Here is a 19,709-nt window from a genome sequence, read left to right on the forward strand (position 1 = left end):
CAAATAGTGTAAAACAGTTTCAAAACTCTTGAAAAAAAAATAAGAAAAAGTGGTTCTTTGTCAGTAAAATTATCACCACTGTACCTGTAGCAAGATAGTTAATGTTTTTATTGTGAACACTTTACGTGGCTATGTTTTTTTTTTCATTTTGCTCATGTTTTCAAATGATACCTCATATAGCAGTTGTGTGGGGAAAAAATGAAAATGAATAAAACTTGACTATATTTAATGAAAATACGTATATATTAAATGTATTAACATGATATATATATATGCATTCATGAAAAATAAAAACATTAAATCAAGAAAAAAGGTATAACGTGTGAATTGTCCACAGTTAATTGTTCTAAGAAAGAATACATAAATAGGAAACTTGGTCTATCGGTCTGTATATCTGCTGGTTTCTGATGACGGGGCTTGATGGAGCACACACCCATGTTGTGCATGATGAGATCAGGATTAAAGAACAGTAGTTGTGTTTCTCTTTGGTGGTGTGTGATTGTCCCTCAAACAGAGTCCATTGAGTTGATCAGAAATTCATCGAACAGAGGAAATGGAGAAAACTATTTTCTATTTTGTTGTCATCATTCCAACAAATTCTGCAAAACAGAAAACAAAATTAATGAAAATGTTTTTAAATTCGATTCTATAACATGACAAAAGAATATCCCCCCCTCCCAAAAAAAAAAATATGTGTAAATAAAATATTTTGTTGGAAACCGCTGAAACTTGTCATTTATGTAGGTTTTCTTTTGTAATTTCTGATGTTGAAATTAGTTAATGCTAATATATCTTCTCTTTTTTTAACATCAACTTGCAAAAAAGTGAATGAAAGATGCAATGGCACCACAGTGCAACTGATACCTTCATAATTAACTTGACCGTCGCCATCTATATCCGCTTCCCGTATCATTTCGTCTACTTCCTCGTCTGTGAGTTTTTCCCCGAGATTTGTCATCACGTGACGTAATTCAGCCGCGCTGATGAACCCGTTTCCGTCTTTATCGAACACTCGGAAGGCCTCCCGCAATTCCTCTTCCGAGTCGGTGTCTTTCATTTTCCGTGACATCATTGTCAGAAATTCTGGAAAGTCTATTGTCCCATTGCCTGTTTGAAAGAAAGATGCAGTGTAAAGCAACAACAAAATTCTGTCCAAGTCTTACGCAAGAATTAATTATGATAATACACCCAAACTTTAATAACAGACGAAAAATGAATCGCAGACATAAGATTTATATGTCTAATTCGTTTCTGCAGGAAGTAAATTAAAAACCAGATCCGATTGGCTACCGTTAAGGATGTTGATCTATACATCATTTTTCCTGAAATAGACATTTCTTGAAATTTATGGATGGACATGCCATTTCTAATCTGTACGACAAACAAAACATATAGTCGACAGATAGCTTTAATCACAGATAAAAGGGGAGAACCAATGCTTCTCTCGGTAAAATCAATAGGACTCACTCTAGCTGGGTGCCATTAATCAATTCAGTAAAAGATAGTGTTGCTCTTTTGGACATAACTTGGATTTTTTCTATCAGAGAGAACCATAAATCACCCATTCCAATGACAACTTCACGACTTATGGGGAAGACCTCAAAGGAAACATATTTCTGAAAATTGCAGTTTTATCTCAGAAATTAATCTTCAATTATTTTGTTACATATTGCTCTAAAAACTTTGATATGTTCATGAATTTCTTATGACGGTTTAAGAAAGTAACCGTTGTCCAACATTTTTTTTTTCCTGTTTACAATTCACCATGATCAGAAAATGGAGACTAAATATTTGAATTGCATTATACATGTACTTATATATAATACATGAATTCGATATACACTGTATACTTTCAATATTTATCTCAATGCACTTAAAATTCGAAGTTCTTTACATTACTTATTAATGTTGATAACCTAACTACCATTGTAATAGGAACGGTCATTATCATTTTATGCCCGCTTTGCTGAATAATGAACCTACAAGGCATGTTAAATATTGATAGAAATACGATACGGTCTTCCGGAATCCATATAGCCATTGATGTGTCGGATGACTTCAAGCAGACTATGATGTCAACGAGCAATTTTCAGTCAAAGGTTTGTGTAATTTGGAAAGGCAACCCTTTGAATACTTTGTCAACGGTATTTCAATCTTTATTCTGCTGTGGGTATCTTTCTAAATCGTTTGACTATACGAAAATCATCAATGCCAATTACAATGAAATTAATAGCCTGTATGTACGTTTTCCCGACTTTTTGATTTACATCCATTTAGTCATATTTCATTATTTCGAATTCAAAAAGGAGTAGTTTAATTTCGTGTCCTTCTATCGTGCCAACAACCATTGCTTCACAGGCACTCACATAGGGTTTTATTTTTTATTCCCTTTCCGGTCGTAAATAAAATCTTAGAAAGGACAGCACAACTTACATTAATATTCAATTTTTTTCATCAAACACTGAAGAAAAAAGTCGACGACCAAAGATTTGTTGCGGACTATTTTCTTTGGCGTGGTATTTTTGGGGGTAAAAAGTCTCTTACCGTCGGCGTCGACTTCGTTGATCATATCTTGGAGTTCAGCCTCGGTTGGATTCTGACCTAGAGACCGCATTACGGTACCGAGTTCTTTGGAGCATATGGTTCCATCGCCGTCTTTGTCAAAAAGACTAAAAGCTTCCTTAAATTCTGTAAAATAATTGTGTACAATTGCTGTTGAAACTGTTTTCAAAATTGTTCTGATCGATCGTATAAAATACAACAATAGAGGAAACTAAGGCAATTTTCTTTAATAAAGGATTTTCACACTTCGCAGTACGACTAAATTGATATATTTTTTCCTGTACTCTGTGGTATTGTTCTATTAGAACCAGACGAAAGAGAATTAAAAGTGTAAAGGACAATATAAGGGCATTAAATTTCAATAAAACACAAAAAATATCGGCAACAGACATATAAATCGAACCGTTTCCTAGAGAAGACAAGTAGAGCTAAATTGTGCTAAAGGTTCCTGCACGGAATCAATGGCCTACAGTGCAAATGAATCAGCACAGCAAAGCTCAAATATTAGTTCACAGTATTACATTGTCAATGTCTGTTAGCTCTCCCAACAAAGAATAAAAAATAAAATTCTTTGGCAAATATATCTAAGAGGAAAAAAAAAATAAACCGGTGCTAGGGGATTCTGGGATCAAATGTTCCGCCATTACACTCGTAAATGGTTCGCTTGGGTCCATGTTTTTTAAGGGCATTGCCAGAAAATTCATTGGATTGCCAATGATTATGTAAGCTTAGACATCAACATTTGATATAAGTGCATCTTGTAATAAAATGGAATAAAAATTAACGTATTTTAATATTAAAAATTGATTTTTGAATTTATTACCCGTAATTATGTAAATCAGCATTACTAAGATTTTGGTACTTCGCGTTGATTTTGTATTGTCCATAATTAGAAATTACGGATTTTCCGAATAGTTATATGTATCACTTCTGATATGGTCAATTCTAATTACAGGTATAGTATACGTGCACAGAGCCACTGAAGCTACATGGTCATGTTTATTCAAGTTCCAAACTGATTGAGAAATTTTGCAGTGCAATTACATACGCTGACCCTTGGCTCTCGCTTTCTCTATTTTGTAGCCAAAAAATTGCTGCACTGGAAATAAATATGGAAATGTTTGCGTGCCTACTGATAAGAAGAGCTATCATTTCTATATATCGACTGCACTTTTCTTCTCCCCTACTCCTGATCATTCCATGTTGTTCTTCATTAGTTTTCTGACAATGAAGACATTTCGACTTGATTGCCTAGTATTGAAATTCAATGAACAATGACGATTGAATCTCAAATTTCCGGAACTTTGGCTCCGGACCCCAATGGAACTCCGGAAGTGGGTTAGAATAATTTTCTTTTACTAGCTACTAAATATAACGCACCTGCTATCTGCTCTTCTGACAGTTCGTCGGCCTAAAGGATAAAAATGATATAATTACGTATTGATCATCAGGGGAAAATTGTCTGATAATCCAAAGAGGAAAACAGGGTAGATTCCATTTATGAAAACCTTAATTACTATAATGCTTTTAGACACCTTAATCCAAATTCTGATCAATAAGATCTTGATTAGCTGAATAACATCATTTTTCACTTTAACGTGAACTTTATATATTTAATCTCTAAGTAAACCAATGCTTTCAATTTGAACAGATTTAACCTGAAGCGCAAGCTCTCTTGTTCATATATACATATAGAATTTTCTGTGTCTTTATCAAGTCAAAATTATCTAAAGACCTAAATAGTGTATGTATTCTCCATTGGAAAACTAACTTGTCCATCATGACAAAAACAGCAGAGAAATTGCTTTTTAGATGAAAAGCTTACTACAAATGGCAAGCTATTGTAAAGTTCATACTTATACATGAATTTCATTTGTTTTGATTTAATTTCAATGTTAATGTACCCTGGTACTGATAATGGCCATTTAAAGAAAATAAAATTAATTCACTACTAAGGATAACTGATAGATTTGACAAGATAAAACACCATTTGCATACACGCAATGCTTACCCAATTAGCAATAGAAACAAATACCAATAATGTAAAATCCCTCATACATCGCGGTAAAAAAAAAACATGATGCGCTGAAAAACTAAAGGACACAAAATATTTGTTAATCCATCAATCTATTAAACATCTACTTACCATCTCAGGTTTTCTTTTTTAGATATTTGATTATCCTATTCCAGTGTATAACACTATGCCCCGGCGTCCTAAGTGACAATGTTTCTTGGTTAAAAGAGCACGGTACGGTTGCTGCTTTCTGTTGCGTTACGCTGTATTTACATAGTCTGGTCCTGTGTGAATTTAGAAATCGACTCAATAATAGCTTCCAAATGTATTTAACTAAGCCACCAATCGTTCCATGTCATCGGGTTTTTGTTATTATTGATTGTATCGGCTGCCCAATAATCGGAAGGTCTTTTTGCTTTACTGTTGAAAGTCCCTACTCTCTCTCTCTCTCTCTCTCTCTCTCTCTCTCTCTCTCTCTCTCTCTCTCTCTCTCTTCTTCTTTCCTTGAGTAAATAATGATTTTCTTCTCAAAAGAGTTTACCACAATTTTTACTAAAAGATTTCTTGTTTCAGAATCCCTTTTGCAACTGACTATTATTCAGTAGTATTCGAGCCAATGTGCAGGAGAAGAAGAACAATTTTCTTTTTTAACCTCAACCAGACAAGCCAAAGGCTTTTATTGCATAATCGATTCCAGTTTTGGGAAGTGTCGTTAAATTCATATTTTATTGCAGTTCATTTGAGCATTTGTTATTGAAAAAAGATTATTGCATATGACAGTTTCTTCACGTTAAAAGACAAACTAGATTTTTGGTATAGTAGGGTATTATCAAGGAAAATATAATAGAGAATTCATTACTTGCAAAAAAACCTCAAATCTCACAAAAATAAGCAACGAAGTGACATTCACTAAAATATCTTCATTTCTTTTTTTTGTGTAAAGAGTTTATAACACTTTGATTAGTTACGATACACAAAACAATTGAACAAAAATCACACAATATATAGTCTGAATTATGTCTTTGTGTATAAAAACAAAAAATAACATTTTTAGTACAATAAGTTGCTGCGTTTGAAATATTATACATCTCCGTAAACTGAGATGATATCACATATACAATGAAAATAATGTAATCAAGAACTTGAAATCAATGGCAATTTCAAACAAGCAAACAAAACAAAAATAAAAACTCGCAAAAATAAATAATCGCGAACTGTTTTATCTTATATCACAATTATTTCAATGAACTCCAAAATGACTCGGATAAACACAACGAAATAAATAAATAATTGATGAATCAATGGAGCACTTGAATATCTCAACTGTTTGCTTCCAACGAAAATGTTTCTGTAGCGTCTAGTGATGTTGAATGTGTTTCGAAATGCTATCTCTGGGTCATCATAGCTTCAAATTCTGCAAAAATGAGGGGTTTATTTTAGTTAACAAAATTTGTGTTATTGAAAAGTCATTAAATTATGTATGTTAAATTATTTGTAAAATCATTTACTATACCATAGTTGCAGATATTGAAATACGAGTTAATCTCTGTTTTGGATTGGTTTGGGTGAAGTTGTTATGGATACCTTTGTAGTTTATTCGACCGTCGCCATCTTGATCTGCTTCACGGATCATTGAGTGAACATCCTCAAGCGTCAGATTCTCCCCGAGCTGTGACATCACGCTCTGGAGCTCAGTGGCCCCAATGAAGCCATCGCCATCTTTGTCGAACACTGCAAAGGCCTCCCGAAGTTCTGCTTCCGTATCTGCGTCCTGAACCTTCCGGGACATCATTTGAACGAATTCGCCAAAATCAATGGTACCGTTGCCTTTAAAATCAAAATCAAACGCATTAAAAACATTTGTATTACTTTGTGATTAACGACATTAATTTTTATTTTTATTTTTTCTTCGTCATAAATATAGCACAAAGTAAGCATTGTAAAGTTTAGCTGCCGATTGCTTTTGGCTGACGTTGATGATGAAGACTAAATTAAACATGGCGGCATAAGCCGAACGCCATTAAATGGGATTACCATCTTCATCCACTTCGTTGACCATGTCCTGCAGTTCGGCCTCTGTGGGATTTTGTCCTAAAGACCTCATCACCGTCCCCAGTTCTTTCGTTGTGATCGTTCCATCCCCGTCCTTATCAAACAATTTGAACGCCTCTTTAAATTCTGTAGAGACAAACCCCATTATTAATGGCGTAATGCTCATAACTATAAAATAAAACCCCGTTTACATGAAGAAACTCACAAATGCCTTTAAAACTAATCTAATTTCCAAAGAATCATTAATATTTTTTCTAGAATTATAGTGGAAACTCGTCAAAGGGACATCTTTCTAAAATATTTACACAATTGCGGATATCCTTCCCTCTCTTTTACACTTAATACGGTTAGAAAATTCAAGAAAATATTGTTTTACCGGTATTTTATGTTCCAGTAAGTTTTCAATTAAAAAGTTAATACTTTAATTTTTTTTATTTATTCCAGTGTCTCTAAAATCAAACTAGGTACAGTATTTGAGTTAAACTTTCAGAGTAAAACTCGGTTGTGGAAATTTAACGAATGCTCTGAACTTGCAATGTTCAGCAAATTTCTTTTGAGAGTTTCTTAAACATCCAGTTATCAGGTCAAAGGCATTTAAAACCTTATTTGATCATTTCATTGTCCATTCATATATTTCTCCAACCAAAATATTGTGACACAAAAAAACGTTTTTCTCGATACGATTGCATAAAAATATAGAGTTGTTATACAAATAGCAACATGTCTGATCACAATTCAGTGAAAATTACACATTCTTAATTATTATATACGGGTTCTGTCAATTGGTTACCCATGTTTTGATATGACATCGATGATTCAATATGGATTTGATGCAAACAGTTTTAAGTTTTTTTCTACAAAAATCCATTAAAACTGTATACTGAAACAACAGTCGTATTCATGTACATGTACTAGCATTTAAATCTGTATTTAAACAAACAATTAAACATGCTGTTAATTAAAGCAATCAAATCTGCAAAATGCATTAAGAATAGTTTAGGTAGTACATGTACAAATATCAAAATGACAATTGGCTTACTTTTCTTATTTTTTAATGGAAATTAAGGAACATGTATTAGGCGTGTAACATTGTTTTTAATAATAGCGATCACTCTTTTCTTTTTTTTTATTAGTAAACCTTGCAGCAAAATTGCAGCAAAATACATTTACTTACCAGCAACTTGTTCAGAAGTTAAATTGTTCTACATTGCGAATAAAAACCTTAAAGTTACTATGATAATATTTACATATTCCATGAACAATATGACATCTTATGACAGGAAAGACATACTTCATAATGATTGCAAATTTAATTGTAAAACGTGCAAAGAAATCAAAATAACCAAAAGACATAATGTCGAAAAGGAAACATTTACACAATCTTACCATTTTAACGTTGACCGGAAATGGCAATTTGGTGGTGTCGTTCGTAAATCAAAACAAATCCCGCATATTGTTGCGGGGATCATGTCTGCTCCAACACCTGACATTGTGAAGCCTGTCATGCACATGAAAAGACGAATTGTTTTTTATTCTTAATCGTATCAAAGGGAACGATCTAGATTTAGCGTACTTCTTATGAGTCTTCTGTTGTCATTGTCGGCGAAGTCAAGGTTGAGGGCTTAGATTGTTTGTAATTATGTGTGGTGTGTATGTGCTGTCTTACTTACTTGCTGTGTGTCCCGTGCCGCATGTTAATTTTTTTCTTGTATATAAATGGTCCCCAGAATTTGGAAGCCGAAGGTCAGAATTGGTATCAAGTTTAATGAATGCGTACTCTTAGCGCACAGCACAAAAAACCTTGGTGCTTTACTAATACACAAACCTGATTAGATAATCTGGATTATTTGCAGACGTTAATCACAGTGTCATAGGAAAATATTTTAATTTGGCTTACTTTTTTTTAACATGGAATAATTATATTTTTTATAAAACGTTATTGAAATATACCTATAACTCTCTGGGTATGTTGCAAATTTAGAAATAGATATACAGGTGTTTCAAAACTATTGATCGTCAAATTGATAATGACGTCATGATTCTGGCATCATCTGTAGACTTGTAGTCCCAGAAAAAAGATGCAATTCTTCACGGACAGCCAAACATATAGAATAATTATGCAATACTCCTAAGCAAGATGTAACGTCCTTATAGATTTAAAATGAAAATAAAATATTTGTATGGAATATGCAAACAACTTTCCCGTATATTTTACATGGTTTTATTGGTAAACCTGTTGACCTATTGACTAATCTTGACGTCTTTCGAGTAAGCTTTCTTTTAAAAAAAAAGTTATTTCAAGACTGATCTGTGAACTTCTAAAATAATCAATTGTTAGGGGAAAGATAACATTGTTTGACTAGTGTTTTTTAATATAAACTTGGGTAAATTTGATCTTTTGGCCTTAAAAAAATAAAACCGATCACACACTTGTTACAATTTGTATAAATGTTTCTGTGTTTTTGGGGGTGGGGGTTTCAGGGGGGGGGGGGGGGGGTGGGGTGTAGCGGGTTTTTTTGTGGGTGGGGTTGTTTGTTAATATATTCCATGAGAAAACTGAGGCGGGGTCGGCATCAGTAACAATTTGTCAGACGTTCAAACAAATAATTTGAATGACGCTTTCAAAAGTCGGACATACCTTAATGAAAGTGGCATTGTCCGTCGTAATTCCAATTTTATTCAAAGCATCTATCAGATATTGTGCCGAAATCAGGCTTATTTGACTCCAACGGTGATTATTATTCTTTTTCTTTTGTTACAGGCTTGCTTTTTAAAATATTTTTTTTAAAAACGAAGACACTTATACATTTTTATTTTCTTACTATTTTAGACGAAAACCATGCCTTTTTTTTTTAGGAAAAAAAGGCTTTGATTTTATTTTCTAAAATCATACAGTTCCATTAATTTTCTGACGTTTCTGCTATAGTCGACAAACCAAATATTCGTTCATTTATTATAACTTTATAACGTTTAATGTATAATGCAAAAAAACCCTCAAACGCATCTAATGTCTCAGTGTTGTTTACATGTATATGGTGGCAAGAATATAAGTTGGACAAAAATGGCAAAATTCATGAAATCGATCATTTATGTTATTAGTTATTCATTTTCATATTGCATAAGTCATAAGTAGAGAATCTAAGTTTCCTTGAACTGACAATTAATCGTATCATATATACAAAAAAAGTAAAAGCTATTTTTCATTATGGATCAATATACCGCAACAAGTTCCCCAGTCGCAATAGAAACAGCCTCACGTCGCGATATAAATATTTCTATGTCTGGCTCTTCCTCTTCTAAAAATATGATAGCACCTGAAGAACGCAGCTAGTGCTCGGGCAAAACAGCATTGAATTTCGGGTCAATTCGCAGATCAATATTCAGTTATTATCTAAGCGCCATTATGTATCTATTAGAAGAATATAAAGTATGGCACTTCGTACGTACACACAAGGCTCGGACAGTTGTTATAGCGATATGCCGCAATGCGACACCTTTTTATATGGCGTATATAGTGTCATTGTTGTGGGCTCTTTTGGCGGGTTTGGGATACATGTACACAGTAGCTGACGGTGGCTCGGTTGTTTCTTTGTGTACCGTTCATTGATCGTTCAGTTTTTCAAAGAATTTATTTAAAGTACATAAGTTTGAATTAAGCAATAAACATTTTTTTTGTTTAACTTTCCTTTCACATTCTGGTATTGCATAATCTAATTTATTTCTAATTGACTTATATGATGTACAGTATACGTAGCAATTTACGGTACCCCCCCCCCCTATCCATTTCCCGTCCTTCCTAGTCATGTAATATGTGGTGTACAATTGATATAAATTACATATCTGTAATGTTTGTATTGTGTGGTTTTGGTGATTTCACAACTACATCAAAGTGAAAACTAATGATATTGTTTTTGTGATGTTTCAAGAAGGGGTGATAAAATGATTATCACTGAATACTATCAGATTTACCATTTACGTCAACCCTTCATCTACTGAACATATCCCTGTTAACGCTCAATAAATGCGTAATGTTCACTTTATGGCACCACAATAATGGTATATATTTGTTAAAGAGATATATTTTCTTCAACTATTGTATAAAATAATTTCCAATCCAATGAATATTATAACGTTGCAACAAACAATATCTTTAAAACATATATAATTGTCACACTTCTAATCTTTACAAGAGAGCGAGATAAAAATGCATGATCCCTAATTTCATTTTCCATAACAAGTCTTAGAATTCAATATCTTTAGAAGCGTTGTCTTTTGGGATTTCACTCTTCCAATGATACATGTAGCTGAAAGGAATTGCGTCATCATGCACTCGTTCGATAAGTAGCAACAGAATTTCGATCATTCCTTTCTTTTTTCCGCCTGCCTCTGTTATTATTACATTTTTTTCGAATGTGTCCATAGACTTGTTGTCAGTTGGAATTGAGCAAGTGAGTCTTATAATTACACAAAATTATGACTGACAACTTTCACCCCCCTACCTACCCACCCTCCCCCCTCTCCAAAAAAAAAAATATCGTCATCGTACATGTTTTAATTTTCATATCAATGTCGTCCATATTCACAGCTGATCAGATTCAGTGGTCATTTCATCCCGTGTTTTATATTCTTGCCTTAAAATACCATTTGATTTGTCTCCAAATGGTCATCAAATAGATGCATAATAGATAGCGATGGTATTTCACGGCCATTGCGTCTCATATACTAGAGGAGGGCCCTCGGACATAAAGAATACTTATAGTATGTGGAATACCCAATCAATACCCTTGATAGCTTGTTAAGTTTCTCTTGAAGACCATAAGAGGTGACGGTTCAATGGGGACCAAGGGTAATTAGGACAGATGAAAGCCAGTAAAATGACTAGCAGCTGACACATCCTATCTACAATTCGCGTCTACAAGCAATCGACTTCGACACGTCTGCTGAGGCTAAGTAGCTCGGCAAGTCTTGAGGTAAAAAGGAATTTCTTCACCTCAAAGTCGTCGCAAGAAAATTGAGAGGGGAAGGTGGGGGTCTTTCATTTATTAAATGTTAGCACATATACGCTTAAAAATCCTTTGTAGTTCGCGACTTTGATGAAATTCTATTGTTCAAATCGAGCTGCATTCTCATTTTTGTTTGTTTGTAAAACTAGATCAATTTTTGGGGGTCTTGTATTCAGTTGAAGATTTAGTCTGTGTTTATTCAGTTTGTTTAACAATTAAAAAAAAAGATTTCAATGCGGTCAGGGGTAGCCACTTTTGTCGCAATGCGACATATGAATGATCGGTTTATCCGACTCTATCGGACAATCGATCTCCGCGATTGATATCTCTCGCTATACTCCACTACTCTTGCTATGTCGCATTGCGGATTAAATTTAGTCAAGGGCAGCCGAGACAACTTTTGGGGGGTATTTTTTTTTTTAATATAAAAATAATAATAATTAAATATAGATATCAACATGCAATATTGATATTTAAATTTTTTTTCGACTTTGATCAATTTGTGTATGAAGAACTGTATAGACATTCCTTTAAAAAACTCACTTTGAATCATATACTGTCAAGTTTGTTTAATATTTTTTTTCTTTTGCTTTCTTTCACCCCCTCCCCCCTTCCTCCTCCATTTTGTTTTGTTTTCGATTTGGTTTTTCATTTTTTTATATGCTAGAATAAAATTAATTCCGTTTCTGTACTTTTATTCATTTGATTATGTTTGATCTTATTCTGAAGTCTGCTCTGTAAATTTGTCAATGTGCAATATCGTGCGCTAGCAACGATCATTTTTTTAAATTTAGTATTAAATGATATTTCTATGAATATTACGACCTAGCTGAAATTTATTGATTTGATTTGAACATATTTTATTGTGCAGATATATATTTACATAAATGGATTAGGCAGCAGGAAATGCCTATGTAAGCCTTCTCCATGAGGTGTAAGGTAATACATATAAAGGGCAAGATATATATGACAAATTTATACACTTTTTTATAAAATAGTATGATGTAGGCATAAGAATATATATTAAGGGGAAAAAAGCAAAAACTTGTTTGTTGAAAAAAAAGAAATTAAAAAAACCCAAAATAATCAAAAACTTAAATAGTACGGTTACAGCATAAGAATACTTCTTTTGCGTACATGTATTGGATATATAGCGATAGTTATGATAAATCTCTTAGATTTTAGTTATGAGCTAGTTTAAATAGTACAGTATTTTCATCATATGAAATGTCATCATCTCCAAATAACAACAAATCTAAATTTACTGGTTTTTGTAAGTTTAACATTGATATTTGATTTTAAAAAAAACACTGTTTTTTTCTTCATTATATTTATAACAGTCAAAGAAAAAATTAAATGCATTTTCAGTATGATAGCCACAATTTTCACAGACTGAATTTTCACGGATGAAATCATCAAAAAGGTCACCATTTAAACTACTAGCATTGTTTCTTAATTGACTATGTATAATATTTTCTCTACGATTCCCAAAATTGAAAAATTAATTTGGAGTTTTAAAATATTGTTTCTTAATGGAATATGAGAAAGAAGACAATGATGGGAGACTTCTGAAGTCCAGACTTAGTTCATTCCACAGCTTAATTGTAGAGGGTGTAAATCTTTTTTATGTAAGATGTGGTTCTGGCTTATTGAATGACAAAAGAAAGACCATCATGATTTCTGAAGGGAAAAGTGATTTCTGAAATTTATTAATTTTGCTTTGTTATTAATTATTACAATATCAGATCGATGCGTACATGAAGTAAGTGGTGCTATAATTTATAATAACGATTTATGTCGCATCAAACTTGACGTAATATTTAAAGTTTTAAAATCCATGATCGGTTTTTCTCAAACTATATGGTGTTGTATATACACTGTATATGTAGTTGTGTGCATGGTCTCTCATAATAAATTGCTTAGAGTTGAGATTTAAAATTTATTAATTGGTTTTTATACATGATTTTAGTAAAAACGGAATGGTTTACGAGCACTTGTTTCACAATATAACTGCATGTGAAAGTGTGCACAGTACCTGAACATTTATATTTATTATTTATGATATACATGTAATACGCACGGTAATTATTGGAGTATAAATTGCTTGATAAAAATGTTTCTGAAAGATAAATGTACAGGCACCTGACGTAATAAATATTTTTTTCGTAACAAGATAATTCCATATAATATAATAATAAGTTAATAACACTGTTATTATAAAAGTAGAGAAAATTATCTTACCAAAAAAAAAAGAAGAATAATTATTTATGACGTGATCGATGCCGAAAAGGAGAGCAACGAAAGACAACTCCAGTAAGACTTTTACTCCATATTTTTTCGTTTATTGTCCCAATCATCAGCTTATCCATAATAATCTGATAATTATTTATTCTTGTAATGCTGTAATCAGGAAGACAAATTGCAAAATTGGGATTTGCGTAGCTCTGATTTAAAATTTACATTATCTGAAAAAAAAATCACAAGAAAATTGATTAAATAATAACTATTATTAACCTTATTTCTGTTAAATATTTTTGTAACCTTCTAGTTTTTGTTCAATCATTTTTTTTTAAATTTTCAGTTGTATTCAAATTAGAAATCTAGTGGGTTTTTCCAACGAGTGTCCAACAAATTTAAGTCGGGATCGAGATCCGCATTATTTGTAAACAATGTGATAAGATACACAAAATTTGACAAAATCACAAATCCAAATGGACGCAATATTTCACGAAGAAGTGAGTAGTTTAACAGAGTCTTAGATTTCTTGTAAAGATTAAATGATTGAAGAATCTATAAAAGTGTGTAGTTGAAAAAAATATATCAGATGTTTCAAGAAGAATTACTGTTTTCACAAGATGTTTACATATATCCTGGCACAATAGATGTTTATGCTCTAATTTCTACAGGTCTAAGCATTATAAGTAAAGACTAATAGTTTTCATTTTCAAATAGTTGTGTGTTCCTGCTGACAATTTTATAACTATTGTAATCTCTAAGAAAAGGTTCTTGTTTGAAAAGTTTATGAATTATTGAAGTACAAATATTATACAGTTATATATCTAAAATGGAGGTGAAGTCAGGGAAATACAAAACTAAGTACATGTTTATCTTTCTTTACAAAGATAACATATATAAATAATTTCCCCATTTGATAATATTTTCCAGCAAGAGGGGTCACTTTGTGCTCAGCATTGCTTGAATGCATTATTACAAGGACAGTACTTCAGTGCAGTAGATTTGGCCGACATTGCTCGTCAGCTGGATGAATCAGAACGGTTACGGATGGCAGAAGCAGGGACACAGAGTATAGAGTATCAGAGGTTTATACGGGTCAGTCTCTGCTTGTTTCAGTTATATCATACAACAATTTGATAAACTTAAAAGTTTGATTGTTTGCATAGTGTCGATTTTAAATTACCTGATGTTTATGAGTATACATGTATATGAGTTCAGTTGTGTCAATGTCACATATCAGTCTGCTAAAATTCATTCAATTTATAATCAATTATGTGAAATTTATTATTTTCTGCTCAAACCCAGTTTATACTGTTAAAGAAAGCATTTTAACAATGCAATTCATTCCATTGGCTAGTATGATGAAAATGGTATCAACACATTAAGTTAATGAATTCAATGATTTAAATGATATTTTTTTCATTTAAGGCTAAATGATTACTTTAATCATCAGTATTTACTTTCCTACATTTTATCAGCAAAGTTCCAGTAACTTTGATGACAGTGGATTCTTCTCCATACAAGTAATAGACAAAGCCATACAAGTATGGGGCTTAAACCTAGTGCAATTTAACTCCCAAGACCCTATTGCTAGGGAAGCAAGACAGAATCCTGTGTAAGATGCAAAGCAGATAATTATTTTTTCTTTACCTCTGCAAAATTTTTTCTTTCTTCGAATGTATTAAGAATCTCTATTCTCTTGACTAATTCTTAATACAGTTTCATGTGTTAATCATCATCAAATACCAAAGATCTTTTTTTTTCAAATTTCAGAGATAAGAATGCTTATATATGCAATTTCCGAGACCACTGGTTTTGTATCAGGAAGATTGGAAAGCAGTGGTTTAACCTAAATTCCCTCCTTACGGGTCCTGAACTCATATCTGATACCTATCTCTCCTTGTTTCTCACACAGTTGCAACAAGAAGGTGATCTCTCTCTCTCTCTCTCTCTCTCTCTCTCTCTCTCTCTATCTCTCTCTCTCTCTCTCTCTCTCTCTCTCTCTCTCTCTCTCTCTCTCTCTCTCTCTCTCTGGTTCCTAGATTATTGTTTTGTTATGTATGATGCTTGTTTTCAAGTGAATTTTAAAGTGAATTATATCAATGTTAGAGATATTTTTACAACAATTTAATTAGATTGTTTTTACAAGAGCTTGGACTTCGATCAGTATGTGTCAAACTCCAGTTTGATGAAAGCTGGATCTACTGTCCAGTCATTGGTTAATGGATATGAATACATTGAATGCAATGATACTTGTCTGACTTCATCCAAGGGCGGTATATTTCAGTTGAAACAGTGTCACTGTGACTCAACAGTGCAGATCATGAAAAAATGGATGAGCAAACCAGATAGAACTATTTTAACAAGAGCTTGGACTTTGGTTTGTTTTGTCAGACAGCAATGTGACGTAAGCCTGTCTATTTCATTGCTGGCCACTCAGCCATGGCTCTCTGAAATCAACAAGATTTGTCTGGCTTTTGAGCTATGCCTACGCAATCGGTGCATATTCGCTTGAAGAAGCGTCATTAAACTTGTTTTGACGCAAGGAATAGATAGCTACGTCCAACCAAAGTCCAAGGTCTTGTTAAAATGATTCTAGTAAAATCCCTCCAAAAGTCCAGGCTCTTGGAAAAACAGCTCTAAAAGATTAATGCCTAATTTCAAAAATTTAAAAAAAAGTTACCAAGTCTGTGATGATGAGGACCATATATTTTACATCACGAATTATATTTATGTTAAGTTATTAGAAACCTCTAAACTTTAATCAGCAATAATACATACCTGGTACATGCACTATTATTGCATTGATTATAAATCTAGTCAGTGTGTGGAAACAAAAATCAAATTGCTCCAAAATACAGAAGTGATCTTTCCCATTCCAAAACACCCACCTAAATTTATAATTTTTTGATGGACAGGTTACTCTATATTCATCGTAACTGGCCGGCTGCCGGAGTGTGAAGCTGACGACCTCCTGAACCTTGCCCCTGCAGTACAGCTGATCAAACCGCGGCTGATCAACGAGAACCAGTCGATCAGTAAGTCAGAGGCACAGACGGACGACCCCGAGCTACAGCGGGCGCTGATGCAGAGTCGGTGTGAGGACGAGAAAGATGATAAAATGTTACAGAGGGCATTACAGATGAGCTTAGAGGGTACGTACACAGTCGGGAATGGGACTGGGGACATTTTAATGGTATGTACAGTTGTGGTATGTTCAGTTTGTGTGGTGGTTTAATTAATGTTCAGTGGTGATATGTACAGTGGTGGGAAATTTTGTAGGTAAAGTCTACTTAATTGTGTATTATATGCAAGCTAAGATAACATTGGAAATTGTCACCCCAAGATCCATCATTGTCAGAAGCAAAATATTGAATGACAGTGGTTTTGAGACCATTAAAAAAATAAGCAATGGGTGACAATGATTTTTGAGCCTCTTAAAAAATAAACAATTCAATGAACTTAAAATGATGCCACATTGTTAATTATATAAGTAACTATAGGTCTAAAATATCTAATTATAAAAGTTTCTGTTTTCAAAATAAATTGGTTTTGTGTTGAATGAATGGTTTAGTGTGTGTGCCCTTCACATGTTTCATAATGATATTTTGCCCACTACTAGGATATGTGATAGAAGATGACAACCCCCCGCCAGGACCAAGTCAAGATAAGGTTCAGGCCCCTACCAAAGAGGTCAAAGCTCCCACACAGGAGGAGTTGAGACAGAAAAGACTAGCTTTCTTACAGCGGCTGGATCAGACAGCCAAGGGCACTGAGGAAGAAGGGAGGACCACAGAGCCTACTGACCCTAAATCAACTGCAACAGAGGGAGTCAGCCAGCCAGAGGGAGTCAGCCAGCCAGAGGAAAGCCAGGGTTCTCCACAGGAGGAGCAAATGGAGAAAGAATCTAAAGAAGGTATTCTATCCCATTTGATTGCTTTTGATTTGACCTTTGCTGGAAAATTTGGATGATATATAACTATGGTACGTGACTGTATGTAACCAGACATGGGCACAATTACTTAGAAAATGCAAATTTAATCACCAATTACAAGGGAAAATTCTGTTAAATTGATTATTAATGGAGTTATGTGCAATTCTTTGTATTCTTTGGCAAGTGCATTCATTTAACTTAACTTTAGTGCCACTCACCCATCCATTAGTTGTCTTCAGAATTTGTTGAATACCATTTTTTCTAGAATTGGTAGATTTTGTGATTAAGTGAAATGATAATTGAACTGCGGTATGGGTAGATGAACATTGTATTTGGTGTAATGAATGAATGTGCATGTACCTGGATCTTGTATCATTGAATCTAAAAGAATTTTTCATATATAAATTTCACATTTACATGTAAAATACTGGGGAAACTACACAAAGTACATGTACCGGTACCCTGTATTTAAACTCCAACTAAGGTCTAGCTATCAATTTACATGCAGCGAGGAAAATGAATTCAATTTAAAGAAGAAATTTATTTTGATTACAGAAGACATCCCAGAGGATGAGATGTTAAAACAAGCAATAGCAATGTCCATGGAGGGTCAGGGATAACAACACACCCCTAACAACGTTACCTGAAGAAATCCAAGGAAGGGTGGAACTGGCTGTTCAAATTCATCATCGGTCGGCAGAAACTTCATCTACTGACTAAGCTAACGGTGCCATATCCCCGCAGCCTTTACCAATAGATCTTTTGTGCATTTACTTAACTAGTGCATGGTACATGCGTATTCATCGGTACTCATATTAGTTTACCCCTGTGATATCATTCTGATATACTCACTGTTGGTACGGCCCAGTTTTTCTTTCACCACTGATGGGCAGTACACTGTATGTACCTATATACTTGAAGAATGGCTGCAGTCGTCAGGTTCTAACTGCTCCTATAGTGGATGCTGGCTGTTTGTGGCTTATAATTGTTCTGTTTGGTGCTGTAGTACAATTGATGCAAACGCTTTTTTTCCAGTTATAAATTGGATGTAATCTGATGATTTTTACAAAAAATAGTGCATATTTCTGAATAGTGGATAGTTTTGTTGGAGTTTAAAGTTTAGTCAAAAGTTGTCATTTTTTTTTATAGCATTATATATACATGTATATGTACCAATACTAAATCATCTTGCTACAGTATATATCTAAATTGTGTGTATTGAAATATTTGCAATGAATTTACATCTTTGGATTGATATTATTTTTTATTGCAAAGCATGAACATTGTGAACAAATAAAATGTTTTTGTATCTAGATACTAGTAAAATGTATTTGATACTTTTCTTTCAATGTTGTTGGTTTTTTTTTTTTAGTCTCTTTTTTTTTTTGGGGGGGGGGGGGGTATTAAAAATCTTAAAGTTTCACAGTTGTGTTTATTTACTGAAAATATGTCATATGTATAAAATCATGAATATACAATAAGGATGAGTTTTATGACAATTTATTTTGATTTTAAACTGGGAAGGTTTAACAATGTAGTATTACATACATGTATGTTGAATCATGGAAATTAATGAGTTTGAAGTAAATGGGACAATGAGAAAAATTGTATTGATTATTAAACTATATTGGTATTTCTTTAGAAAATCATGGTTAAAAATTTACTTGTGCAACTGTAAAATGTTTTTCCTTACAATTTATAGTAAAATGACACTTTGCATTGAATCAGTATTCACTATTTATGGTTGTGCTAATAAAAATGTCTTCTCAAAGACATCAAATACATTTTTATATTCTTTTTTTTTTTTGACTTGTAAGACTAATTACTTTTAAAATTCAATATATAAGTTTGACCTTGGGTGTAGTACAGATGAAGAGTGGCAATATGGGGGGGGGGGGGGGGGTTGTTG

General features: G+C 33.3%; 2 protein-coding genes across 2 annotated transcripts; one reads left to right on the top strand and one right to left on the bottom strand.

Moving 5' to 3' along the window:
• Positions 1-458: 458 nt before the first annotated feature.
• On the bottom strand, positions 459-7,836 carry LOC105327999 (uncharacterized). Its single transcript, XM_066088250.1, is given in 7 exon segments — positions 459-599; positions 865-1,107; positions 2,545-2,688; positions 3,943-3,973; positions 6,090-6,403; positions 6,611-6,754; positions 7,803-7,836. Coding segments are annotated over 7 exon segments (939 nt in total). The 3' UTR covers positions 459-570.
• A 6,382-nt stretch (positions 7,837-14,218) lies between these two features.
• On the top strand, positions 14,219-19,584 carry LOC105327996 (ataxin-3). Its single transcript, XM_011428704.3, has 7 exons — positions 14,219-14,366; positions 14,797-14,961; positions 15,345-15,481; positions 15,640-15,794; positions 16,785-17,021; positions 17,489-17,782; positions 18,356-19,584. Exons 1-7 carry the CDS (start codon positions 14,343-14,345, stop codon positions 18,418-18,420), a joined length of 1,077 nt encoding a protein of 358 aa, XP_011427006.3. The 5' UTR covers positions 14,219-14,342; the 3' UTR covers positions 18,421-19,584.
• The last annotated feature ends 125 nt before the right edge of the window (positions 19,585-19,709 follow it).

The sequence above is a fragment of the Magallana gigas genome, chromosome 6 (genome assembly GCF_963853765.1).
Source record: "Magallana gigas chromosome 6, xbMagGiga1.1, whole genome shotgun sequence".
Taxonomy (NCBI): Eukaryota; Metazoa; Mollusca; class Bivalvia; order Ostreida; family Ostreidae; genus Magallana; species Magallana gigas.

Bases quoted from the DNA above. Each gene is read 5' to 3' on its own strand.
- LOC105327996 (XM_011428704.3), top strand. From the start codon at position 14,343: ATGGACGCAATATTTCACGAAGAA. The intron at 14,962-15,344 runs GTCAGTCTCTGC...ACATTTTATCAG, and splicing joins AGTATCAGAGGTTTATACGG to CAAAGTTCCAGTAACTTTGA. The intron at 15,482-15,639 runs GTAAGATGCAAA...TTCAAATTTCAG, and splicing joins GAAGCAAGACAGAATCCTGT to AGATAAGAATGCTTATATAT.